The sequence below is a fragment of the Accipiter gentilis genome, chromosome 37, assembly GCF_929443795.1.
Source record: "Accipiter gentilis chromosome 37, bAccGen1.1, whole genome shotgun sequence".
Taxonomy (NCBI): Eukaryota; Metazoa; Chordata; class Aves; order Accipitriformes; family Accipitridae; genus Astur; species Astur gentilis.
In genome coordinates this window covers 481,758-508,833 of record NC_064916.1, presented here as the reverse complement: position 1 = coordinate 508,833, position 27,076 = coordinate 481,758, and the positions used below count along the sequence as shown (strand labels likewise).

The following is a 27,076-nucleotide window of genomic DNA, read 5'->3' as shown; positions in this document are numbered from 1 at the left end:
CAGAGAAGGCTGGCTGGATGGAGAAGGTTGGACGGATGGAGAAGGATGGATGGAGAAGGATGGATGGATGGAGAAGGTTGGAGAAGGATGGATGCACAGAGAAGGTTGGATGGATGGAGAAGGTTGGAGAAGGATGGATGCACAGAGAAGGTTGGATGGATGGAGAAGGTTGGACGGGCGGAGAAGGTTGGAGAAGGTTGGACAGGCAGAGAAGGATGGATGGAGAAGGATGGATGGATGGAGAAGGATGGACGGAGGATGGACGGACGGAGAAGGATGGACGGATGGAGAAGGATGGAGAAGGTTGGGAGGACAGAGAAGGTTGGACAGACGGAGAAGGACGGAGAAGGACAGAGAAGGACGGAGAAGGACGGAGAAGGACGGAGATGTTGGACAGAGAAGGCTGGATGGCTGAAGGTTGAAGGGAGGGAGGGATGGAGAAGGTTGGATGGATGGATGAATGGGTGGAAGAGGTTGGACGGAGAAGACTTGACGGCTGGAGACCGGATGGATGGATGGAGAAGGTGGGAGGGATGAATGGCTGGGAGAGGATGGATGGAGAAGACCTGATGGATGGATGGAGAAGGTTGGATGGAGAAAACTTGACGGATGGAGAAGGTTGGATGGATGGATGAACGGGTGGAAGAGGTGGAACGGAGAAGACTTGACGGATGGATGAAAGTTGGACAGCTGAATGGGTGGAAGAGGTCGGACGGATGGACAGATGGAGAAGGTCAGAAGGATGGACGGATGGAGGACAAATGGACGGCTGACCAGAAGGAACAGGGCGGAGAACCAGGTGGGACAGCCAACCAGGTCCCCCCACTCGCCCCCACCCAGGTGGACGGCGTCGCGGTGCCGCCGCCCTTCTGCCTGCAGGACCGGGCCGTGTGCGTGACGCCCCGGGGTGCCACCACCCTCCTCCTCCTCGCCGACTTCGGCCTCCGCGTCACCGTCGGCCCCGGGGCCGCCGTGGCCGTCACCGTGTCCCCTCGCTACCGCAACGTCACCTGCGGCCTCTGCGGCAACTTCGACGGTCACCCCTACAACGACCACCTCCACCTCCACGAGGCCACCGCTTCCGGGGACACGTGTCACCGTCCCTGTCCCGGTCCCGCGTGTCCCCCCTGTCGCCAGCCCCCCAAGAGGGCCTTCGTCCACACCAAGCTCTGCGGTCTTCTCCGGATCCCCCAAGGTCCTTTTGGGGACTGTCACGCCACGGTCCACCCCGGAATCTTCTTCGACGTCTGTCTCCGAGAGCTCTGCGAGACCGCCGGGGACAAAGAGGTCCACGACGAGGTCCTCAACGAGGTCCTCAACGAGGTCCTGGGGGCCTACGAAGCCGCCTGCCGCCAAGCCGGGGCACGGGTGGGACCCTGGAGCACCCCCAACATCTGCCGTGAGTTGGAGACCATGGGGTGGGAGGCGGACGTGGGGCCGGGGGGCCTCTGGGCTCCTACGTGGCCATCCGCGATGGCCATCCGTGGTGTCACCTACACGTCCGCATCCTTCCCAGCCGTTCCTACGTGTCCATGATGACCTTCATGTGTCCATCTGTGACATCCCCACGCGTCCTTCCGTGATGTTCTCCACCTCTTTCTCCACCCGTGACATCCCTACGTGTCCCTCCACGATGTCCTCCACCTCTTTGTCCATCCGTTACATCCCCGTGTGTCCCTCCACGATGTCCTTCACCTCTTTCTCCACCCGTGACATCCCTACGTGTCCCTCCACGATGTCCTCCACCTTTCTCCACTTGTGACATCCCTACAAGTCCTTCCACAATGTCCTCCACCTCTTTCTCCACCCGTGACATCCCTACATGTCCCTCCATGATATCCTCCACCTTTCTCCACCCGTGACATCCCCACATGTCCTTCCACGGTGTCCTCCAGCTCCTTCTCCACCCATGGCATCCCTATGTGCCCCTCCATGATGTCCTCCACCTCTTTGTCCACCCGTGACATCCCTACACGTCCTTCCATGACATCCTCCACCTTTCTCCATCCATGACATCCCCACTTGTCCCTCCACGATGTCCTCCACCTCTTTGTCCGCCCGTGACATCCCTACACGTCCTTCCATGACATCCTCCACCTTTCTCCATCCATGACATCCCCACTTGTCCCTCCACGATGTCCTCCACCTCTTTGTCCGCCCGTGACATCCCTATGTGTCCCTCCACAATGTCCTCCACCTCTTTGTCCACTTGTGACATCCCTGCAAGTCCTTCCACGATGTCCTCCACCTCCTTCTCTGTGACATCCCTACAAGTCCTTCCACGATGTCCTCCACCTCCTTCTCTGTGACATCCCTACAAGTCCTTCCACGATGTCCTCCACCTCCTTCTCTGTGACATCCCTACAAGTCCCTCCACGACGTCCTCCACCTCCTTCTCTGTGACATCCCTACATGTCCCTCCACGACGTCCTCCACCTCCTTCTCTGTGACATCCCTACATGTCCCTCCACGACGTCCTCCACCTCTTTCTCCACCCGTGACATCCCTATCTGTCCACGCTCTCTCTTCTGCCTGTGCCTCCGTGACGTCCTCCCATCTCTCTGTCCACCTGTGACCTCCCGCCGTGTCCAGCCGTGGTGTCCCCTCTGCTTTCTCTTCACCCGCCACATCCCCGCGTGTCCTTCCACGACCTTCTCCACCTCTCCGTCCCCCTGGTGACATCCCTGCGTGGCCACGGTGTCCCCAGTGTGACTGTCCACGATGCGTCCGTGACGTCCTTCATCTCCCTGTCCATCCCTGACCTCCCTACTTGTCCCCTCCATGATGTCCCCGCGGTCACGCATCCCCACCCAACCCCTCTATCACCTACAGCCCCGTGGTGCCCCGAGGACCCTCGCTGCCGCCCCGGTGACACGTGCGTCCCCCACCGAACGCTGCTGCCACGGGACCTCCTCACAGGTGAGGGGACACCACGGGGACGGGAAGGGACCTCCAGGTGGGGGGACAGGGGATAGGAGGACTTCTGGGTGAAGGAAAGGCGATGGGGCTGGGGAAACCACGAAGAGAGGAGGACGGGAAGGATGAGGAGATGGGTGGATGGCCGAGGAGATGAAGAAACCATTGAAGAAGGACAGACGGACGGCTGGTTGGGTGAACGGAACCACAGAAGAAGGACGAAGGAGTAGACCGACGAATCAAGGAGCTTTTTCAGTGGTTTCTCCACCCATCCGTTCATGAAAAGATGGAGAAAGCACCGAAGACGATGGATGGAGACACCATCAAAGAAGTTCTTCAATGATTTCTTCATCCACCGAAGAAAGCATCAACGGATAAACGAACAAACCAATGAACTTCTTCAGTGGTTTCCCCATCCATCCCTTCGTGGAGAGATGGATGAGGAAACCACCGACGACGGATGGAGAAGTAGAAAGCCGTTGAGGAAGGATAGAGATGGACGGTTGGGTGGATGGATGGGGAAACCATTGGAGATGGATGGAGAAACCACTGAAGACAGACAATGGATGAAGAAGCGGATGGAGGAACCATTGAAGACGGACAATGCACGGACGGACAAATCATTGAAGACGGACAACGGATGGAGAGATGGTGAAACCACTGAAGATGGATGGACGGAGACACCATTGAAGATGAACGACGCGTGGAGAAACCATTGAAGATGGACAATGGATGGAGAGATGCATGGAGAAACCATTCAAGATGGACGGATGGAGACACCGTTGACGATGGACGACGGACGGATGGAGAAACCATGGATGACGGACAGATGGAGAAACCATTGATGACGGACGACAAACAGATGGAGAAACCATGGACGATGGACAATGGATGGAGAAACCATTGAAGACGGATGATGGATGACGGACGGATGGAGAAACCATTGACGATGGACGGATGGAGAAACCATTGACGATGGACGATGGACGGATGGAGAAACCATTGACGACGGACGGATGGAGAAACCATTGACGATGGACAATGGATGGAGAAACCATTGAAGACGGATGATGGATGACGGATGGATGGAGAAACCATTGACGATGGACGATGGATGACGGACGGATGGAGAAACCATTGACGATGGACGACGGACGGATGGAGAAACCATTGACGATGGACGACGGACAGATGGAGAAACCATTGACGGACGGACGACGGACGGATGGAGAAACCATTGACGATGGACAATGGATGGAGAAACCATTGAAGACGGATGATGGATGACGGATGGATGGAGAAACCATTGACGATGGACGACGGACGGATGGAGAAACCATTGATGATGGATGACGGACGGACGGAGAAACCATTGACGATGGATGATGGATGACGGATGGATGGAAAAACCATTGAAGATGGACGACGGGTGGAGAAATGGATGGAGAAACCATTGAAGATGGACGAAAAAACCAACGAAGATGGACGACAGACGGAGACACCCTTGAAGATGGACGCGAGAGGAGGAAGAGACGGAAACACGGATGAAGAACCGGGATGAGGGATGGCGGGAAGGGACGGGGAGCCGGCTGGGGGGGACGGCGGGATGGCTGGCGGGACGGTGGGACGGAGAAGACACCCTGACGCCGTGTCGTCCCCCCAGGGGAGCTGCTGGGAGCGCTGCCGCTGCGAGGCCTCGGCCAGACCCTGGTGGCCCCTGGGGACATCGTGGGCCAGATCCTGGGGACGCCCCTCGGCCTCCGGCCCCTCCAGGGTGTCCCCTTGGTCCCATAATGCCCCTGTCCCCAAGGACCACCCGGAGAAAGACCCACGCCGTCCCACCGCCATTATTTTAATTAATAAAAACCTTTCGATTCCGGCGCGGTGGGCGGCGTCTCTGTTCTGTGTCCCCTCCCAGTAAAAACCATACCCAGGACCAGTTCAACCCTTTATTGGCCGTGCCAACGCCCCGGTGACGGCGGTGTCCCCTCCCTCCGCCCCCCCAAAAAGGTGACAGCCATGTTGTGTGTCGTCCCCCCCCCCCACCAGCACCAGCCGGTGACACAGATGTCCCCTCCCCGGTGGGGGTGGTCGGAGAAGCTCAGATCTTTCCGGGGAAGGTCCCCTCCTCGCGGTACTCGTCCCACGTTGTCACCTGCGGGGTGACACGGGACCGCGGTGACGTCACGGGGGACATGGTGACACCGTGGGGGGCACGGGGACCGCGGTGATGTCATGGGGGACGTGGTGACACCGTGGGGGGGTTGGTGATGCCACCAGGGGGCATGGGGAGCACGGTAACATCATGGGGACACCATGGGGGACTCGGTGACACTGTGGGGAGCACGGTGACATCGTGGGGGACATGGTGACACCACGGGGGACTTGGTGATGCCATGGGGGGGGACAGGGACCGTGGTGACACCACAGGGGACTTGCTGACACCGTGGGGGGCACGGGGACCGTGGTGATGTCATGGGGGACACGGTGACATCATGGGGACCCTGAGGACACCGCGGTGACCCCAAGAGGGACCTGAAGGTCACGGGGACACTGTGGGGACACTGGGGGGGGGGGGGTCTGAAGGTCATGGGGACACCTTGGGGACACTGGGGGGGTTCTGAAGGTCATGGGGACACCATGGGGACACTGGGGGGGGTTCTGAAGGTCATGGGGACATCTTGGGGACACCGTGGGGGTTCCGAGGGTCACAGGGCCACCAGGGGGGGTTCCGAGGACCGTGAGGACACCATGGGGGACCCCCAAAATCCGTGGGGACACCGCGGGTGGGGGGGGGAGGGGGGGGCGACGGGGACAGAAGGTGACAAAGGAGACGCCACTCACCCAAGCGGTGGGACAAAGGGACTTGTAGACGCGGTAGTACCACTGGCACGGCGTGGCGTCCGCCCCTTTGGCCGCCATCGCCTTCTCGCAGCGGTGGAAATCTGGGGGGGTTGGGGGGGGCGTGAAGGGATTTGGGGGGGACACGAGTGTCCCCAAGTGTCCCCAAGAGGGGGGGACACACGGGGGTGGCGGGAGGGGGGTCGGTACCCAGGTAGTTCTGCCAGCAGTTCCTGGTCTGGTTCTGGTTGGGGAAGCGGCTGTCGAACGGCGCCGTCTTGTAGCGCTCCAGTTTGGTCTTGATGTCCTCCGCCATGGCTGGGAAGGAGTAATTAATAAGGTAATTAAGGCGCCGGTATGCTAATTAATCAACTTTGTCCGCTCTGGAGTAATTAAGCTGCTCTAAGGAGGATTAATTCTTGTTCTCGGGGGTGGGAATGGGGATGGTAACAAGGCAGGGGGGATGTTGGGGAGGTGGGAACATCATCAGGGGGTAATTAACAGGGCTAATTAACCCCCTCAGAACTAATTAACCACCCCGGGCATAATTAACAGCCCCCCACCATAATTAACCCACCTGGGGATAATTAATTTCTCCCACCCAGTAAAAGAACTGGGGATAGAAACAAGGAAGGGTAGTGGGGTGGGGGGGTTGGGGGCTCAACAGGGAGTAATTAATAGGGCTAATTAACCCCCACAGAACTAATTAACCTCCCTGGGAATAATTAACAACCCACACCGCAATTAATTCACCTAGGCATAATTAATTTTGCCCACCCAGTAACAGAACTGGGGATAGAAACAATGGGGGGTAGTGGGGTGGGGGGGGTTGGGGGCTCAGCAAGGAGTAATTAACAGGGCTAATTAATCCCCTTAAAACTAATTAACCCCCTGGGAATAATTAATGGCCCCCCACCATAATTAACCCACCTGCACATAATTAATTTCTCCCATCCAGCAATGCAAATGGGGATGGTAAAAGGGGGGGGGTAGTGGGGTGGGGGTGTTGGTGGCTCAACAGGGAGTAATTAACAAGGCTAATTAACTCCCCCAGAACTAATTAACTCCCCTTGAGAGTAATTAACAACCCTCCAAATATAATTAGCCCCCCCACCCAAATAATTAATTCCTATTCCTGGTAATGAAAGTGGAAATAGTAACAAGAGAGGGGTGATGCTACCCAGTGGGGAGTAATTAATGGGGCTAATTAACACCCCTGGGACTAATTAATCCCCCTGGGCCTAACACACATCCCCAGGAATAATTAGCCCCCCCCCAAATAATTAATACCAGGAGAGAAATGGTAAGAGAGAAGAAAGAAATGGGCAGAGATGGAGGGGCACCTGGGGGGGTAGCTAATTAATGGGGGTAATTAGTGCTCCAGGACTAATTGATATGTCCCCAGGACTAATTAATGCTCCAATAATAATTAACACACACACACACACCCCCGAATAATTATTCCAACAGAAAATAACAAAGGAAATTGTAACACAGGTGTGGTAATGAAAGAAGATAATTAATGAGGTAATTAGTGTGGTAATTAACAGGGCAATTAACCCCCCTGAGAGTAATTAATTTCTCTTGGGAATAATTACCCCCCTCACACAGGGAAAAACAAGTGGGATGGTAATGGGACAGGCAGAACCTAATTAATGATGGGGTAATTAATTACTCAGATAATTAATTTATCAGTGGTTAATGGTGCAATTAATCACTGAAGTAATTAATTAGTGTGGTTGCTGCAAGCAATTAGTTATTGGGCAACTATTAATTAATGGTGATAATTATTGGGGTAGTTAATTATTTGGGTAGTTACTGGGGTAATTAATTGCTGAGGGTAATTGCTGGGTGTAATTAGTTACAGATTAATTAATCATTGGGGTAATCAATTAATTGGATGATTGATGGTGCAATTAATTATTGGCATAATTAGTGGGGTGCTTAAAGGTGTAACTAATCACTTGCATAATCAATGAAATAGTTAATTATTCAGTAATTAAGTAGCCAATAAATGTTATTACTGTCCATAATTAATTAATTAACTAATAAAACAAGGAACCCTGGGGGGGGGGGGGAAGCTCCCAGTGACCCCCAGTGCTCCCCGTTCACTCCCAGTAACCCCCCAGCTCCCTCCCAGTAACCCCCAGAGCTCCCCCAGTAACGCCCTAGTTCCCTCCCAGTGCTCCCAATAACCGTCCCAGACCTTCCCAGTTCCCTCCCAGTAACCCCCAGTGTCCCCAGTTCCCTCCCAGCAACCCCCTACTGGCCCTCCCAGTGCACCCAGTAACGCCTCAGTTGCCTCCCAGTGCGCCCAGTTCCCTCCCAGTAACTCCTCAGAGCCCCCCCAGTGTCCCCAGTTCTCTCCCAGTAACGCCCCACTTCCCTCCCAGCGCTCCCAGTAACCCCCCCAGGGCCCTCCCAACGCTCCCAGTAACCCCCCCAGGGCCCTCCCAGCGCTCCCAGTAACCCCCCCAGGGCCCTCCCAGCGCTCCCAGTAACCCCCCCAGGGCCCTCCCAGCGCTCCCAGTAACCCCCCCAGGGCCCTCCCAGCGCTCCCAGTAACCCCCCCAGGGCCCTCCCAGCGCTCCCAGTAACCCCCCAGCGCCCTCCCAGCGCTCCCAGTTACCCCCCAGGGCCCTCCCAGCGCTCCCAGTAACCCCCCCAGGGCCCTCCCAGCGCTCCCAGTTACCTCCCAGTTTCCCCCCCCCCTCACCAGCTACCACCGACTCGCCTCAAAGTGACTTTCACCGCCGCCGCCCTCCCGCCGGAACCAACGAGACGCAGCGGAAGCGCAGCGCGCCGCCGGAAGTGACGCACCCTTCCCCCTTTCCCCTCCAGGCAACTGAAGGGGAGGAGCCATAGAGACGAGGAGGGTAGAGCGGCCGAGGCGGAGGGCGGGGCCGGCGCTTTGGAGGACTGGGGCGGCCATAGAGAGGAGGCGGGAGGACTGAGCGTCGCCAGCGATGGGAAATGGCGGCGGGAGGAGCCCGACCCGAACCCGGAACTGCCCCAAAATCCCCCGAAATGGCCCCAAAACGGCCCCGAAATACCTCCAGGACCTCAAAGTTCGCATTAACAGAATCCTCGGACCCCCAGATACCCCTCAACCCCCCCCCCCCAGCACCCTGTTCTTGCCCCAAAATATCCCACCAACCCCAAAATGTCCCCAAATCTGCCCCCCCCCAACCCCAAAATGTCCCCAAATGGCCCCCAGGACCCCCAAAAGCACCATTTCTGCCCCCAAATCCCCCCCGGACCCCCAAATAACCCAAGGACCCCCCGAAAGCCCCATCCCCGTCCCCAAATACCCCCCAGGACCCCCCAAGTACCCCCCAGGATCCCTAAAAGCCCCATTTCTGTCCCCAAATTCCCCCCCAGACCCCCAAAATCCCCAGTTCTGTCCCCAAATCTCCCCGATGACCCCAAAACTGTCCCTAAATACCCCCACCCCCCAAAAAAGCCCCATTCTGTCCACAAATTCCCCCCCCCAGACCCCCCAAAAGCCCCATTTCTGTTGCCCAATCCCCCCAGGACCCCCCAAACCCCCTATTTTTGTCCCCAATTTCCCCCCAGGACTCCAAAACCCCCTATTTTTGTACCCAAATCCTCCAAAGGACCCCCCAAAAAGCTCCATTTCTGTCCCCAAATTCCCCCCAGGACCCCCAAAACCTCCATTTCTGTCCCCAAATCCTCTCCAGGACCCCCAAAACCTCCATTTCTGTCCCCAAATCCTCTCCAGGACCCCCAAAAACCCCATTTCTGCCACCAAATCCTCCACAGGACCCCCCAAAAAGCTCAATTTCTGTCCCCAAATCCCCGACAAGAACCCAAACCACCCATTTCTGTCCACAAATGCCTCCCAGGACCCCCCAAAACCCCCATTTCATTCCCCAAATCCCCCTAGGAACCCCAAAACCCCCAATTCTGTCCCCATAGCCCCCCAAGTTCCCCCAAACCTCCATTTCTGTCCCCAAATCCCCCCAGAACCCACCAAAACCTCCATTTCTGTCCCCAAATCCCCCCAGAACCCCCCAAACCCCCCATTTCTGCCCCCAAATTTCCCCAGAACCCCCCAAAACCTCCATTTCTGCCCCCAAATTTCCCCAGAACCCCCCAAAACCTCCATTTCTGTCCCCAAATCCCCCCAGAACCCCCCAAAGCCTCCATTTCTGTCCCCAAATCCTCTCCAGGACCCCCCAAACCCCCCATTTCTGCCCCCAAATCCCCCCAGAACCCCCCAAAACCTCCATTTCTGCCCCCAAATTCCCCCAGAACCCCCCAAAACCTCCATTTCTGTCCCCAAATCCCCTCCAGGATCCCCCGAAACCTCCATTTCTGTCCCCAAATCCTCTGCAGGACCCCCAAATCCCCCATTTCTGTCCTCAAATCCCCTCCAGGATCCCCCGAAACCTCCTTTTCTGTCCCCAAATCCCCCTAGGAACCCCCAAACCCCCCATTTCTGCCCCCAAATCCCCCCAGCACCCCCCAAAATCTCCATTTCTGTTCCCAAATCCTCCCTAGGACCCGAAAAAAAGCCCTAATTTTGTCCCCAAATCCCCCACGGGACCCTCAAAACCTCCATTTCTGTCCCCAAACCCCCATTTTTGTCCCCAAATCCCCCGCCAGGACCATTTCGGGGCCACCGTCCGGGCACTAGGACCCGGAGGAGCCCCTCCCGCTCCCGCCCTTACTGGGCACTTCCGCCCGGTCTGGGGCGGGGCGGTAACGTCGGGTGCGTTGCTGCGCATGCGCGTTGCCCGGAAATGGGCGGGGCCGGTAAATAGCGCTTCCGGTTCCGGGGGAGCGAAGCGTGTGGGCCCGCGTGGAGCAGCGGTGGGATGAGGCCAGGTGGGAACTGGGAGGGACTGGGATGGACTGGGATGGACTGGGGTGGACTGGGAGGGGCACTGGGAGGGACTGGGATATACTGGGAGGGACTGGGATGGGACTGGAGGGGACTGAGAGGTAACTGGGAAGGACTGGGATTAACTGGGAGGGACTGGGTTGTACTGGGAGGGACTGGGATTGAGTGGAGAGGGACTGGGATGGGACTGGAGGGGACTGGGATGGCCTGGGAGGGGCACTGGGAGGGACTGGGATATACTGGGAGGGACTGGGGTGGGACTGGGGGGGACTGAGAGGTAACTGGGAGAGACTGGGATTAACTGGGAGAGACTGGGATTGAGTGGGGAAGGACTGGGTTGTACTGGGAGGGACTGGGATTGAGTGGGGAGGGACTGGGATGGGACTGGAGGGGACTGGGAGGGGCACTGGGAGGGACTGGGATATACTGGGAGGGACTGGGGTGGGACTGGAGGGGACTGAGAGGTAACTGGGAGAGACTGGGATTAACTGGGAGAGACTGGGATTGAGTGGGGAAGGACTGGGTTGTACTGGGAGGGACTGGGAGGGAGTTGGGAGGGACTGGGAGGGACTGGGATATACTGGGAGGGACTGGGGTGGGACTGGAGGGGACTGAGAGGTAACTGGGAGAGACTGGGATTAACTGGGAGAGACTGGGATTGAGTGGGGAAGGACTGGGATTGAGTGGGGAAGGACTGGGATTGAGTGGGGAGGGACTGGGTTGTACTGGGAGCGACTGGGATTGAGTGGGGAGGGACTGGGATGGGACTGGAGGGGACTGGGAGGGGCACTGGGAGGGACTGGGATATACTGGGAGGGACTGGGGTGGGACTGGAGGGGACTGAGAGGTAACTGGGAGGGACTGGGATTAACTGGGAGGGACTGGGATTGAGTGGGGAGGGACTGGGTTGTACTGGGAGCGACTGGGATTGAGTGGGGAGGGACTGGGATGGGACTGGAGGGGACTGGGAGGGCCTGGGAGGGGCACTGGGAGGGACTGGGATATACTGGGAGGGACTGGGGTGGGACTGGAGGGGACTGAGAGGTAACTGGGAGAGACTGGGATTAACTGGGAGAGACTGGGATTGAGTGGGGAGGGACTGGGTTGTACTGGGAGGGACTGGGTTGTACTAGGAGGGACTGGGATGGGACTGGAGGGGACTGGGATGGCCTGGGAGGGGCACTGGGAGGGACTGGGATATACTGGGAGGGACTGGGGTGGGACTGGAGGGGACTGAGAGGTAACTGGGAGAGACTGGGATTAACTGGGAGAGACTGGGATTGAGTGGGGAGGGACTGGGTTGTACTGGGAGGGACTGGGTTTTACTGGGAGGGACTGGGATTGAGTGGGGAGGGACTGGGATGGGACTGGAGGGGACTGGGATGGCCTGGGAGGGGCACTGGGAGGGACTGGGATATACTGGGAGGGACTGGGGTGGGACTGGAGGGGACTGAGAGGTAACTGGGAGAGACTGGGATTGAGTGGGGAAGGACTGGGATTGAGTGGGGAAGGACTGGGATTGAGTGGGGAGGGACTGGGTTGTACTGGGAAGGACTGAGTTGTACTGGGAGGGACTGGGATTGAGTGGGGAGGGACTGGGATGGGACTGGAGGGGACTGAGAGGAACTGGGATGGACTGGGAGGGGCACCGGGAGAGACTGGGATATACTGGGGCGCACTGGGCTGTACTGGGAGGGATTGAGAGGTAACTGGGAGAGACTGGAATTAATTGGGAGGGACTGGGATATACTGGTGGGGCTGGAGAGGACTGGGAGGGTCTGGGATGGTCTGGGGGGTAACTGGAGGGGACTGGGGTGGACTGGGAGGGGCACCTGGAGGGACTGGGGTATACTGGGGGGGACTGGGAGGGATTGAGAGGTAACTGGGATTGAGTGGGGAGGGACTGGGATATACTGGGGGGACTGGGAGGGTCTGGGATATACTAGGAGGGGTGCTGGGATGGGACTGGAGGGCACTGGGGGTAACTGGGAGGGACTGGGGGATAACTGGAGAGGCCTTGGGTTAACTGGGAGAGACTGGGGTGTACTGGCAGGGGTACTGGGAGAGACTGGGGAAACTGGGATGAGATTGGAGGGGACTGGGATGGACGGAGAGGCACTGTGGGTAACTGGGAGGGACTGGGGGTAACTGGAGGGGACTGGGGGTAGCTGGGACGGACTGGGATGTACTGGCAGGGGGCTGAAGGGGACTGGGGAGGCACTGGGATTGACTGGGGAGGCACTGGGATTGACTGGGGAGGCACTGGGATTGACTGGGGAGGCACTGGGGGCTGACTGGGGAGGCACTGGGGAGCTGGAGGAAACTGGGATGGTACTGGGGGCTTACTGGGAAGGAGTAAGAGGTAACTGGGAGAAAGGAAGCCATACTGGGAAGCAACTGGGGTGGACTGGGGAGCAACTGGGATGACTTAGGGGGTGACTGGGAGGGACGCGGAGGGCGGTTGGGCCAAACTGGGAACACTGGGAACCTGGGGGAGGGGCGGGGGTTGTTACTGGGCGAGAACTGGGAGCCTCCTGCAGCCGTCCCAGTCTGCCCCAGTGCTCCCAGTACTCCCAGTTTGACGGCGGCTCCCTGCAGGTTTCAGCCCCCGGGGGGGGCGCGGCGGCCGCGGCGGCTTCCGGGGGGGACGAGGTGAGTCTGTCCCCTCCCAGTGCTCCCAGTAAGGCCAGTCCCGCCTGTACTGGGAGCCCCAGGTCCCCCTTCTCTCTTCCAGCCTGCCCAGTTTCCCCCCGTCCCTCTCCCAGTATGGCCAGTTCCCCTCCCAGTATGGCCAGTTCTCTCTTCCAGCGTGACTAGTTACTCCCAGTTCCCTCCCCAGTATGCCCAGTTCCCCCCCCCAGTCCGCCCAGTATGCCCAGTCCCCACCAAGTTCCCTCCCAGTATGCCCAGTTCCCCCCAGTCCCTATTCTACTATGCCCAGTTCCCTCCCCAGTGTGCCCAGTTCCCTCCCCAGTGTGCCCAGTTCCCTCCCCAGTGTGCCCAGTTCCCTCCCCCAGCATGACTAGTTACTCCCAGTTTCCCCCCAGTATGCCCAGTCCCCACCAAGTTCTCTCCCAGTATGTCCAGTTTCCTCCCAATTAGCCCCCAGATACCCTCCCAGTATGCCCAGTTTCCTCTCCAGTTCCCCCCCGAGTATGCCCACTTCCCCACCATTAAACCCCAGTTTCTCTCCCAGTATGCCCAGTTCCCTCCCAGTTTCTCTCCCAGTGCCCCCAGTTCCCCCCACAGTGTGCCCAGTTCCCCCCAATTCCCCCCCCAGTCCCCCTCCCAGTATGCCCAGTTCCCTTCCAGTTCCTCTTCCAATATGCCTTATGTCATGTCTTCTCCCAGTATGCCCAGTTGCCCCCAATTTCTCTCCCAGTATGCCCAGTTGCCCCCAATTTCTCTCCCAGTATGCCCAGTTGCCCCCAATTTCTCTCCCAGTATGCCCAGTTCCCCCCAATTTCTCTCCCAGTATGCCCAGTTGCCCCCAATTTCTCTCCCAGTATGCCCAATTCCCCCCAATTTCTCTCCCAGTATGCCCAATTCCCCCCAATTTCTCTCCCAGTATGTCCAGTTGCCCCCAATTTCTCCCCCAGTATGCCCAGTTGCCCCCAATTTCTCCCCCAGTATGCCCAGTTGCCCCCAATTTCTCTCCCAGTATGCCCAGTTTCCTCCCCAGTTCCCCTCCCAGTATGCCCAGTTCCCTCTCCAGTGCCCCCAGTATGCCCAGTTGCCCCTAGTCATCATCCCAGCCCTCCCATTTCCTCCCCAGTATGCCCAGTTCCCCCCAATTACCCCTTAGTTCCTCCCCCAGTATGCCCAGCTCCCACCAGTCCCCCTCCCAGTATGCCCAATTCCCTTTCCAGTACCCCCAGTATACCCAGACCCCTCACCAGTATGCCCACTTCCCCCCCATTACCCCCCAGTTCCTCTCCCAGTACACCCAGTTCTCCCCCAGTCCTCCTACCAGTATGCCCAGTTCCCCCTGCAGTGTGCCCAATTCCCCCAGTTCCCCCCAGTCCCCTCTCCCAGTGTGCCCAGTTCCCCCCAGTCCCCTCTCCCAGTGTGCCCAGTCCCCTCTCCCAGTGTGCCCAGTTCCCCCCAATTACCCCCAATCCCTCTCCCAGTGTGCCCAGTTGTCCTCCCAGTATGCCCAGTTTCCCCCAATTTCTCTCCCAGTATGCCCAGTTCCCTTTCCAGTGCCCGCAGTACACCCAGTCCCCTCACCAGTATGCCCAGTCCGCCCCAATTAACCCCCAGATCCCCTCCCAATATGCCCAGTTGTCCTCCCAGTATGCCCAGTTTCCCCCAATTTCTCTCCCAGTATGCCCAGTTCCCTTTCCAGTGCCCCCAGTACACCCAGTCCCCTCACCAGTATGCCCAGTCCCCCGCAATTAACCCCCAGATCCCCTCCCAGTATGCCCAGTTGTCCTCCCAGTATGCCCAGTTTCCCCCAATTTCTCTTCCAGTATGCCCAGTTCCCTTTCCAGTGCCCCCAGTACACCTAATCCCCTCACCAGTATGCCCAGTCCCCCCCAATTAACCCCCAGATCCCCTCCCAGTATGCCCAGTTTCCTCTCCAGCTCCCCCCAAGTATGCCCACTTCACCCCCATTACCCCCCAGTTCCTCTCCCAGTACGCCCAGTTCCTCTCCCAGTACGCCCAGTTCCTCTCCCAGTACGCCCAGTTCCTCTCCCAGTCCTCCTTCCAGTATGCCCAGTTCCCCCTGCAGTGTGCCCAGTTCCCCCCAGTCCCTCTCCCAGTATGCCCAGTTCCCCCTCCCAGCCTGCCAGCTCCCCCCAATTACCCCCAGTTCCCCCTCCAGTGCCCCCAGTTGCCCCCCCGTCCCCCCCCCAGCGTTCCCAGTTCCCATCCCCCGCCCCCCCCCCCCCCCCCCCAGCCTTCCCAGTCCCTCCCAGTAAGCCCAGTTCCCTTCTTTCTCCCCACAGGTGGTGGTTTCCAGCCCCGGGGGGGTCCCCGCGGGGGCGGTTTTGGGGGGCGGGGGCGGGGCGGACCCCCCCGCGGGGGCCGGGGGGGTCGGGGGGGCCGCGGCGGCTTCAAGGGGGGCAAGAAGGTGACGGTGGAGCCCCATCGGCACGAAGGTACGGGGGGGGGGGGCAGGTTCGGGGGGGCCGGGGGGGCAGGTTTGGGGGGTCCAGGGGGGTTTGGGGGGGTCTGGGGGGTAGTTTGAGGGTCTGGGGGGTGGGTTTGGGGGGTCTGGGGGGGCGGTTTGAGGGTCTGGGGGGGCAGTTTGAGGGTCCGGGGGGAGTTTGGGGGCTCTGGGGGGGCAGTTTGAGGGTCTGGGGGGTACTTTGAGGGTCTGGGGGGCAGGTTTGGGGGGTCTGGGGAGCAGGTTTGGGGGGTCTGCAGGGGTTTTTGAGGGTCTGGGGGGCAGGTTTGGGGGGTCTGGGGGGGGTTTGGGGGGTCTGGGGGGACAGTTTGAGGGTCTGGGGGGTAGTTTGAGGGTCCCGGGGGGGCAGGTTTTGGGGGTCCGAGGGGGCAGTTTGAGGGTCTGGGGGGCAGGTTTGGGGGGTCCGGGGGGCGGGTTTGGGGGGTCCGGGGGGCGGGTTTGGGGGGTCCAGGGGTGGGTTTGGGGGGTCCGGGGGGGGCAGTTTGAGGGTCTGGGAGGTACTTTGAGGGTCTGGGGGGCAGGTTTGGGGGGTCTGGGGGGGCGGTTTGAGGGTCTGGGGGGGCGGTTTGGGGGGTCTGGGGGGACAGTTTGAGGGTCTGGGGGGTAGTTTGAGGGTCCGGGGGGGCAGGTTTGGGGGGTCCGAGGGGGCAGTTTGAGGGTCTGGGGGGTGGGTTTGGGGGGTCAGGGGTGCGGGTTTGGGGGGTCCAGGGGTGGGTTTGGGGGGTCCGGGGGGGGCAGTTTGAGGGTCTGGGGGGTACTTTGAGGGTCTGGGGGGCAGGTTTCGGGGGTCCGCGGGGGTTTTTGAGGGTCCGGGGGGGGGCAGTTTGAGGGTCTGGGGGGTGGGTTTGGGGTGTCTGTGGGGGGGGGGTCTGGGGGGCAGGTTTTTGGGGTCCGGGGCGGGGTTTGGGGGGTCTGGGGGGTAGTTTGAGGGTCTGGGGGGCAGGTTTGGGGGGTCCGGGGGGGGGGTTGGGGGGTCCGGGGGGTAGTTTGAGGGTCTGGGGGGGCAGGTTTGGGGGGTCCGGGGGGGGCAGTTTGAGGGTCTGGGGGGCAGGTTTGGGGGGTCTGGGGGGGGGGGTTGGGGTGTCCGGGGATAGTTTGGGGGTTCTGGGAGGCAGGTTTGGGGGGTCTGGGGGGCAGGTTTGGGGGGTCCGGGTGGGGTTGGGGGTTCTGGGGGGCAGGTTTGGGGGGTCCGGGGGGGGTTGGGTGGTCCGGGGGTCGTTTGAGGGTCTGGGGGGTGGGTTTGGGGGGGTCGGGGGGCAAGTCTGGGGGGCAGTTTTGGGGGGTCCGGGGGGCAGTTTGGGGGTCTATGGAGCGGGTCTGGGGGTCAGTTGGGGGTCTGGGGGCAGTTTGGGGGGATCTGGGAGGAAGTTTGGGGGGGTCTCGGGGGCAGTTTGGGGTCTGGGGGCAGGTTTGGGGGTCTCAGGGTAGTTTGGGGGTCTGGGGGCAGGTCTGGGGGGCAGGTTTGGGGGTCTGGGGGGCAGGTTTGGGGGTCTATGGGGCAGTTTTGGGGGTCTATGGGGCGGTTGGGGGGGGTCTATGGGGCAGTTTTTGGGGGGTCTGGGGGGCAGTTGGGGGCGTGTGGGGCAATTGGGGGTCCCTGATGCCCCCCTGCCCCCCCCAGGGGTGTTCATCTGCCGGGGGAAGGAGGACGCGCTGGTCACCCGCAACCTGGTCCCGGGGGAGTCGGTCTACGGGGAGAAGAGGATCTCCGTGGAGGTACTGGGAGGGACTGGGAGCAACTGGGAGGGACTGGGGGCAACTGGGAGGGACTGGGAGGGGGGTAGGGAAAAGAGGGAGGGGACTGGGGGGGACTGGGAGGGGACACGAGGGACTGGGGGCGATTCGGAGAGGTGGAGGACATCACCAGAACCTTCTCCGACTCCGTACTGGGAGAACTGGGAGCACCAGAACCTTCTTACACTCCCTACTGGGAGCACTGGGAAGTGTCACTGGGAGGGTGTGGGTGTCCGTGGGGTGTCACAGTCACCGAGTGACACGTCCCACTGGTGTCCTTGTCCCCACAATGGTGACACCAAGCTTGAAGGCACCACCGGGAGCTTCTCAGACTCCATACTGGGAGCACTGGGAGCACCAGAACCTTCTTACACTCCCTACTGGGAGCACTGGGAAGTGTCACTGGGAGGGTGTGGGTGTCCGTGGGGTGTCACAGTCACCGAGTGACATGTCCCACTGGTGTTCTTGTCCCCACAATGGTGACACCAAGCTTGAAGGCACCACCGGGAGCTTCTCAGACTCCATACTGGGAGCACTGGGATATCACCAGGACCGCTGTAATTTTCTTACTGGGAGCACTGGGAGGCGTCACTGGGAAAGTGTGGGTGTCCGTGGGCTGTCACAGCCGGCGCGTGACACGTCCCACTGGTGTCCTTGTCCCCACGATGACGACACCAAGCTTGAAGGCACCACCGGGAGCTTCTCAGACTCCATACTGGGTGGACTGGGCGGTGGCACTGGTGGCACTGGGAGGCTGGGGGTGTCCCATCTCTCGGCCGTCCCTGTCCCCAGGACGGTGACACCAAGGTGGAATACCGCGCCTGGAACCCTTTCCGCTCCAAGTTGGCGGCCGCCATCTTAGGTGGCATCGACCAGATCCACATCCGCCCGGGAACGAAGGTCCTTTATCTCGGCGCCGCCTCGGGGACGACCGTGTCCCACGTCTCCGACATCGTGGGACCAGTAAGGAGACTGGGAGGGGACGTCGGGACGAGGGGACGTTGTCCCCAGGGGTGGTGGCTTCGTGCTCCCGGAGATGTTCGCCGTCTTGGGGACGCCAGAAACGTCCCCACGGGTGGTGGCACCATGTCCTTGGAGATGTTCTCCACCTTGGGGACACCAGGGATGTCCCCGTGGGTGGTGGCACCATGTCCCCAGAGATGTTCTCCATCTTGGGGACACCAAGAATGTCCCTATAGGTGGTGGCTCCATGTCCCTGGAGATGTTCTCCATCTTGGGGACACCAGAGATGTCCCCGTGGGTGGTGGCACCATGTCCCTGGAGATGTTCTCCACTTGGGGACCCCAGAGATGTCCCCATAGATGGTGGCTCCATGTCCCTGGAGATGTTCTCCACTTGGGGACACCAGGGATGTCCCCGTGGGTGGTGGCACCATGTCCCCAGAGATGTTCTCCATCTTGGGGACACCAGGGATGTCCCCGTGGGTGGTGGCACCATGTCCTTGGAGATGTCCTTGTTGGGGACCCCAGAGATGTCCCCACGGGTGGTGGCTTCTCATCCATGGAGGTGTCCTACACCTTGGGGACACCAGGGATGTCCCCGTGGGTGGTGGCACCATGTCCCCGGAGATGTTCTCCACCTTGGGGACACCAGGGATGTCCCCATGGGTGGTGGCACCATGTCCCTGGAGATGTTCTCCACTTGGGGACACCAGAGATGTCCCCGTGGATGGTGGCACCATGTCTCTGGAGATGTTCTCCATCTTGGGGACACCAGGGATGTCCCCACGGGTGGTGGCACCATGTCCCCGGAGATGTTTCCACCTTGGGGACACCAGGGATGTCCCCACGGGTGGTGGCACCATGTCCCCGGAGATGTTCTCCATCTTGGGGACACCAAGAATGTCCCTATAGGTGGTGGCTCCATGTCCCCGGAGATGTTCTCCACCTTGGGGACACCAGGGATGTCCCCACGGGTGGTGGCACCATGTCCCTGGAGATGTTCTCCACCTTGGGGACACCAGGGATGTCCCCATGGGTGGTGGCACCATGTCCCTGGAGATGTTCTCCACTTGGGGACACCAGGGATGTCCCCGTGGGTGGTGGCACCATGTCCCCAGAGATGTTCTCCATCTTGGGGACACCAGGGATGTCCCCGTGGGTGGTGGCACCATGTCCTTGGAGATGTCCTTGTTGGGGACCCCAGAGATGTCCCCACGGGTGGTGGCTTCTCATCCATGGAGGTGTCCTACACCTTGGGGACACCAGGGATGTCCCCGTGGGTGGTGGCACCATGTCCCCGGAGATGTTCTCCACCTTGGGGACACCAGGGATGTCCCCATGGGTGGTGGCACCATGTCCCTGGAGATGTTCTCCACTTGGGGACACCAGAGATGTCCCCGTGGATGGTGGCACCATGTCTCTGGAGATGTTCTCCACCTTGGGGACCCCAGAGATGTCCCCATGGATGGTGGCTCCATGACCCTGGAGATGTTCTCCACCTTGGGGACACCAGGGATGTCCCCATGGGTGGTGGCACCATGTCCCTGGAGATGTTCTCCACTTGGGGACACCAGGGATGTCCCCGTGGGTGGTGGCAACATGTCCCCAGAGATGTTCTCCATCTTGGGGACACCAGGGATGTCCCCACGGGTGGTGGCACCATGTCCTTGGAGATGTCCACCTTGGGGACCCCAGAGATGTCCCCACGGGTGGTGGCTTCTCATCCATGGAGGTGTCCTACACCTTGGGGACACCAGGGATGTCCCCGTGGGTGGTGGCACCATGACCCCGGAGATGTTCTCCACCTTGGGGACACCAGGGATGTCCCCACGGGTGGTGGCCCCGCGTCCGCGGAGGTGTCCCCCCGGCGGGTGGGGTGACCTCCCTGTCCCCGTCCCCAGGAGGGTTTGGTTTACGCCGTGGAATTCTCGCATCGCTCGGGCCGGGACCTCATCAACGTCGCCAAAAAACGCACCAACGTCATCCCCGTCATCGAGGACGCCCGGCACCCCCACAAGTACCGCATGCTCATCGGTGAGACGGGGGGCCCGAGGGTGCGGTTTGGGGTGCTAGGGGAGAATTTGGGGTGCTCGGGGGGGGCCTGGAGAAGATTTTGGGGTGCTCAGGGGGGGTTTGGGGTTGGGGACGTGGTATGGAGGCACCTCAAGGTGTCTCGAAGAGCTTTTTGGGGTGCTCTTGGGTGTCTTCGGGTGCTGTGTTGGGTATTGGGGTGCTGTGTTGGGTCTTGAGGTGATTTTGGGGTGCTGGGGAAGAATTTGGGGTGTCAGGAGGGTCTAGTAGAAGATTTTGGGGTGCTCAGGGTGATCTAGGAGAAGATTTTGGGGTGCTCAGGGTGGTCTAGGAGAAGATTTTGGGGTGCTCAGGGGGGTTTGGAGGTTGGGGAGAAGGTCTGGAGGCACCTTGAGGTATCTCAAGGAGGTTTTTGGGGTGCTCTTGGGTGCTGTGTTGGGTCTTGAGGTGATTTTGGGGTGCTGGGGAAGAATTTGGGGTGCTCAGGGTGGTCTTGGAGAAGATTTTTGGGGTGCTCAGGGGGGTTTGGAGGTTGGGGAGAAGGTCTGGAGGCACCTTGAGGTATCTCAAGGAGGTTTTTGGGGTGCTCTTGGGTGCTCTTGGGTGCTGTGTTGGGTCTTGAGGTGATTTTGGGGTGCTGGGGAAGAATTTGGGGTGCTCAGGGTGGTCTTGGAGAAGATTTTTGGGGTGCTCAGGGGGGTTTGGAGGTTGGGGAGAAGGTCTGGAGGCACCTTGAGGTATCTCAAGGAGGTTTTTGGGGTGCTCTTGGGTGCTCTTGGGTGCTGTGTTGGGTCTTGAGGTGATTTTGGGGTTCTAGGAGAAGAATTTGGGGTGTCAGGAGGGTCTAGTAGATGAATTTGGGGTGCTCAGGGTGGTTTTGGGGTTGGGGAGAAGGTCTGGAGGCACCTTGAGGTATCTCAGGGAGGTTTTTGGGGTGCTCTTGGGTGCTGTGTTGGGGTTTGGGTGCTGTGTTTGGTTTTGGGGTGTTGTGGAAGAATTTGGGGTGTCAGGAGGGTCTTGGAGAAGATTTTTGGGGTGCTCAGGGGGGTTTGGAGGTTGGGGAGAAGGTCTGGAGGCACCTTGAGGTATCTCAGGGAGGTTTTTGGGGTGCTCTTGGGTGCTGCGTTGGGTTTTGGGGTGCTGTGTTGGGTTTTGAGGTGATTTTGGGGTGCTAGGGAAGAATTTGGGGTGTCAGGAGGGTCTAGTAGAAGATTTTTGGGTGCTCAGGGTGATCTAGGAGAAGATTTTGGGGTGCTCAGCGTGGTTTGGAGGTTGGGGAGAAGGTCTGGAGGCACCTTGAGGTATCTCAAGGAGGTTTTTGGGGTGCTCTTGGGTGCTGTGTTGGGTCTTGAGGTGATTTTGGGGTGCTGGGGAAGAATTTGGGGTGCTCAGGGTGGTCTTGGAGAAGATTTTGGGGTGCTCAGGGGGGTTTGGAGGTTGGGGAGAAGGTCTGGAGGCACCTTGAGGTATCTCAAGGAGGTTTTTGGGGTGCTCTTGGGTGCTGTGTTGGGGTTTGGGTGCTGTGTTTGGTTTTGGGGTGTTGTGGAAGAATTTGGGGTGTCAGGAGGGTCTTGGAGAAGATTTTGGGGTGCTCAGCGTGGTTTGGAGGTTGGGGAGAAGGTCTGGAGGCACCTTGAGGTATCTCAGGGAGGTTTTTGGGGTGCTCTTGGGTGCTGTGTTGGATTTTGGGGTGATTTTGGGGTGCTAGAGAAGATTTTGGGGTGCTCAGGGTGGTTTTGGGGTTGGGGAGAAGGTCTGGAGGCACCTCAAAGTATCTCAAAGAGGTTTTTGGGGTGCTCTTGGGTGCTGTGTTGGGTTTTGGGGTGCTGTGTTGGGTCTTGGGGTGCTAGAGAAGAATTTGGGGTGTCAGGATGGTCTAGAAGATTAATTTGGGGTGCTCAGGTTGGTCTTGGGGTGCTCAGGGTGGTTTGGAGGTTGGGGAGAAGGTCTGGAGGCACCTTGAGGTATCTCGAGGTTTTTGGGGTGCTCTTGGGTGCTGTGTTGGGTTTTGGGGTGCTGTGTTGGGTCTTGAGGTGATTTTGGGGTTCTAGGAGAAGAATTTGGGGTGTCAGGAGGGTCTAGGAGATGAATTTGGGGTGCTCAGGGTGATCTAGGAGAAGATTTTGGGGTGCTCAGGGTGGTTTTGGTGTTGGGGAGAAGGTCTGGAGGCACCTTGAGGTATCTCAGGGAGGTTTTTGGGGTGCTCTTGGGTGCTGCGTTGGGTTTTGGGGTGCTGTGTTGGGTCTTGAGGTGATTTTGGGGTGCTAGGGAAGAATTTGGGGTGTCAGGAGGGTCTAGTAGAAGATTTTTGGGTGCTCAGGGTGATCTAGGAGAAGATTTTGGGGTGCTCAGCGTGGTTTGGAGGTTGGAGAGAAGGTCTGGAGGCACCTCAAAGTATCTCAAAGAGGTTTTTGGGGTGCTCTTGGGTGCTGTGTTGGGTTTTGGGGTGCTGTGTTGGGTCTTGGGGTGCTAGAGAAGAATTTGGCGTGTCAGGATGGTCTAGAAGATTAATTTGGGGTGCTCAGGTTGGTCTTGGGGTGCTCAGGGTGGTTTTGGGGTTGGGGAGAAGGTCTGGAGGCACCTTGAGGTATCTCGAGGAGGTTTTTGGGGTGCTCTTGGGTGCTGCGTTGGGTTTTGGGGTGCTAGAGAAGAAGTTGGGGTGTCACGATGGTCTAGGAGAAGATTTTGGGGTGCTGGGTGGTGGAGGGTAGAATTTTGGGGGTTCCAGAATCACCTGAGGTCACCGGAGAGACGTTTTGGGACGTCAGGGAGATTTTGGGGTGCCCTAAATTTTGGGGTGCCCTAAATTTTGGGGTGCCCCCCCACCCCAGGCATGGTGGACGTGATCTTCGCGGACGTGGCGCAGCCGGACCAGACCCGAATCGTCGCCCTCAACGCCCACAACTTCCTGCGGAACGGCGGCCACTTCGTCATCTCCATCAAGGTAACGAGCCCCCCCGCACCAGTAGCCACCAGTAGCCACCAGTAGCCACCAGTAGCGGGTGCTGGGAACCAGTAAGGACCAGGAATGGGGCAGTGGGAACCGGTAAGGACCGGTAACGGGGCGCCAGGAACCAGTAAGGACCGGTAACGGGGCGCCGGTGAACCAGTAAGGACCAGTAACGGAGCACTGGGTACCAGTAACCGGGACACTGGGAACCAGTAAGGACCAGTAACTGGGTGCTGGGGACCAATAACGGGGCACTGGGAACCAGTAAGGGCCAGTAACGGGGCACCGGGAACCAGTAAGGACTGCTAACCAGGCTACTGAGAACCAGTAAGGACCAGTAATGGGGCGCTGGGGCCCAGTTAAGGACGGGTAACTGGGGGTAATGGGGCGCTGGGAACCAGTAAGGACCAGTAACGGGGGCGCTGGGGACCAGTAAGGACCAGTAACGGGGGCGCTGGGGACCAGTAAGGACCAGTAACGGGGCGCTGGGGACCAGTAACGGGGGCACTGGGGACCAGTAAGGACCAGTAACGGGGCGCTGGGGACCAGTAAGGACCAGTAACGGGGCGCTGGGGACCAGTAAGGACAAGTAACTGGGTGCTGGGGACCAGTAAGGACCAGTAACGGGGGCGCTGGGGACCAGTAAGGACCAGTCACGGGGCATTGGGGACCAGTAAGGACCAGTAACGGGGATGCTGGGGACCAGTAAGGACCAGTAACGTGGTGCTGGGGACCAGTAAGGACCAGTAACGGGGCGCTGGGAACCAGTAACGGGGTCACTGGGGACCAGTAAGGACCAGTAACGGGGTCACTGGGGACCAGTAAGGACCAGTAACGGGGGTGCTGGGGACCAGTAAGGACCAGTAACGGGGGCACTGGGGACCAGTAAGGACCAGTCACGGGGCATTGGGGACCAGTAAGGACCAGTAACGTGGTGCTGGGGACCAGTAAGGACCAGTAACGGGGCGCTGGGAACCAGTAACGGGGTCACTGGGGACCAGTAAGGACCAGTAACGGGGTGCTGGGGACCAGTAAGGACCAGTAATGGGGCGCTGGGAACCAGTAATGGGGTCACTGGGGACCAGTAAGGACCAGTAACGGGGCGCTGGGGACCAGTAACGGGGGCGCTGGGGACCAGTAAGGACCAGTAACGGGGCACTGGGGACCAGTAAGGACCAGTCACGGGGGCGCAGGGGACCAGTAAGGGCCCCGTGTAACCAGTTAAGGACCCATTGGCCCCTCCCCTCTCTCTCTGGCCCCGCCCCCGCACTGCCGATGGGCGGAGCTCTTGGCCCCTCCCCTCCCCTCAGACTCCACCCCCCACGGTGTTGGTGGGCGGGGCCAACCTTCCCCTCCCCTTCTCTCCGCCCCCTAACCCCCCCCCCCCGGGCGCTGCCGGGCGGCCTCATTGGCTGCTCCGTGACTCCGCCCAGCCGTTGGGCGTGGCCCGAGGCTCCTCCCCCCTGACGGCTGGCCCCGCCCACGCCGGCAGGCGAACTGCATCGACTCGACGGCGGCGCCCGAGGCCGTCTTCGCCGGGGAGGTGAGGAAGATGACGGGCGAGCAGATGAAGCCGCAGGAGCAGCTCACGCTGGAGCCCTACGAGAGGGACCACGCCGTCGTCGTCGGGGTCTACCGGTGCGACTGGGAGGGGGCTGGGAGGGGGCTGGGATGGACTGGGAGGGGGTAAGAAGGGACTGGGATGGACTGGGAGGGGACTGGGATGGACTGGGAGGGGGTAAGAAGGGACTGGGATGGACTGGGAGGGGACTGGGATGGACTGGGAGGGGGGAGGAGTGTCCTGGGATGGACTGGGAGGGGTTAGGAGGGGACTGGGATGGACTGGGAGGGGATTTGAGGGGACTGGGAGGGGCCTGGGAATGAATGGGATGGACTGGGAGGGGACTGGGATGGACTGGGAGGGGACTGGGATGGACTGGGAGGGGTTAGGAAAGGACTGGGAGGGGACTGGGATGGACTGGGAGGGGCGAGGAGTGTCCTGGGATGGACTGGGAGGGGACTGGGATGGACTGGGAGAGGACTGGGATTGGGTAGGAAGGGACTGGGAGGGGACTGGGATTGGGTAGGAAGGGACTGGGATGGACTGGGAGGGGGTAAGAGGGGGCTGGGATGGACTGGGAGGAGACTGGGATGGACTGGGAGGGGATAGGAAAGGCCTGGGAGGGGTTAGGAAAGGCCTGGGAGGGGACTGGGATGGACTGGGAGGGGTTAGGAAGGGACTGGGATGGACTGGGAGGGGGGAGGAGTGTCCTGGGATGGACTGGGAGGGGACTGGGATGGACTGGGAGGGGACTGGGATGGACTGGGAGGGGACTGGGATGGACTGGGAGGGGTTAGGAGGAGACTGGGATGGACTGGGAGGGGATAGGAAAGGACTGGGAGGGGTTAGGAAAGGCCTGGGAGGGGACTGGGATGGACTGGGAGGGACTGGGAGGGGACTGGGAGGGTACTGGGATTGGGTAGGAAGGGACTGGGATGGACTGGGAGGGGGTAGGAAGGGACTGGGATGGACTGGGAGGGGACTGGGATGGACTGGGGAGGGGTTAGGAGGGGACTGGGATGGACTGGGAGGGGTTAGGAAGGGACTGGGATGGACTGGGAGGGGACTGGGATGGACTGGGAGGGGATTTGGGGACTGGGAGGGGATAGAAAGGGGTGGGAGGGGACTGGGACAGACTGGGAGGGGATTTGAGGGGACTGGGAGGGGCCTGGGAACGAATGGGATGGACTGGGAGGGGTTAGGAAGGGACTGGGAGGGGACTGGGATGGACTGGGAGGGGATTGGGATGGACTGGGAGAGGGTAGGAAGGGACTGGGAGGGGACTGGGAAGGGACTGGGATGGACTGGGAGGGACGGACTGGGATATACTGGGAGAGGACTGGGCTAAACTGGGCGGACCCCCACTGGGGAGGGTGTGGGGAGGCTCTGGAGGTGGCACTGGGATGAACTGGGAGGGACTGGTCTATACTGGGAGAGGTCACATGACCCACATGCCCCTCCCCTCTCTCCCCAGGCCCCCCCCCAAGCAGAAGTGACGTTTCTCCACCCCCCCGGGGGGCCCGATCCTGGGAGCGGGGGGGGGGGGGGGGGCAATTGTTGCCCCTCCCCCCCTCGGTTTTGGGGTGAATTTGGGTGGGTTTGGGTTTTTTTTTGGGGGGGGGGGAGGGAGTAGAAATGGGGGTTTGATTAAAATTCTGGGGAAAAAATTGGCTCGTGGCTGGGGGGGAGGGGTAAATGGGGGGGTAATTAGGTGCTATGGGGGGATAATTAAGTGCCCGGGGGGTAATTAGGCCCTGAGGGGGGGTAATTAAGTGCCTGGGGGGGGGTAATTAGGCCCTGAGGGGGGGTAATTAGGCCCTGAGGGGGGGTAATTAGGCCCTGAGGGGGGATAATTAAATGCCAGGGGGGGTAATTAGGTGCCATGGGGGGATAATTAAGTGCCTGGGGGGTTAATTAGGCCCTGAGGGGGGGTAATTAGGCCCTGAGGGGGGTAATTAGGTCCTAAGAGGGGGTAATTAAGTGCCGGGGGGGGTAATTAGACCCTGAGGGGGGGTAATTAGGCCCTGAGGGGGGTAATTAAATGGCGGGGGGGGGGGAATTAAGTGCCGGGGGGGGTAAT

At 59.9% G+C, this 27,076-nt stretch overlaps 2 protein-coding genes and 1 long non-coding RNA gene across 7 annotated transcripts; 2 read left to right on the top strand and 1 right to left on the bottom strand.

Moving 5' to 3' along the window:
• Positions 1-4,852: 4,852 nt before the first annotated feature.
• Positions 4,853-8,846, bottom strand: LOC126035115 (cytochrome c oxidase subunit 6B1). 4 transcript variants are annotated; one of them, XM_049793157.1, is made up of 4 exons: positions 8,492-8,615; positions 5,968-6,075; positions 5,761-5,861; positions 4,853-5,071 (listed from the first exon to the last, which is right to left on the bottom strand). In XM_049793157.1, the coding sequence occupies exons 2-4, from the start codon at positions 6,071-6,073 to the stop codon at positions 5,018-5,020; spliced, it is 261 nt and encodes an 86-aa protein (XP_049649114.1). In that variant the 5' UTR covers positions 6,074-6,075; positions 8,492-8,615; the 3' UTR covers positions 4,853-5,017. The 4 variants fall into 4 exon arrangements, with proteins under 4 accessions (XP_049649114.1, XP_049649113.1, XP_049649112.1 ...); XM_049793156.1 differs by having other exon boundaries at positions 8,474-8,595; XM_049793155.1 differs by lacking the exon at positions 5,761-5,861 and having other exon boundaries at positions 8,492-8,846.
• Positions 8,847-10,535: 1,689 nt separating this feature from the next.
• On the top strand, positions 10,536-26,629 carry FBL (fibrillarin). The gene is made up of 9 exons (XM_049793153.1): positions 10,536-10,608; positions 13,223-13,276; positions 15,577-15,729; positions 17,380-17,474; positions 18,285-18,455; positions 20,356-20,488; positions 23,317-23,429; positions 24,928-25,073; positions 26,471-26,629. Exons 1-9 carry the CDS (start codon positions 10,599-10,601, stop codon positions 26,490-26,492), a joined length of 897 nt encoding a protein of 298 aa, XP_049649110.1. The 5' UTR covers positions 10,536-10,598; the 3' UTR covers positions 26,493-26,629.
• On the top strand, positions 20,661-22,566 carry LOC126035116 (uncharacterized). Of its 2 annotated transcripts, none has more exons than XR_007504825.1 (3): positions 20,661-20,932; positions 21,285-21,838; positions 22,519-22,566. It is a non-coding gene; the product is annotated as an uncharacterized LOC126035116 (long non-coding RNA). The 2 variants fall into 2 exon arrangements; XR_007504826.1 differs by having other exon boundaries at positions 21,285-21,583; positions 22,460-22,549.
• Positions 26,630-27,076: the final 447 nt, after the last annotated feature.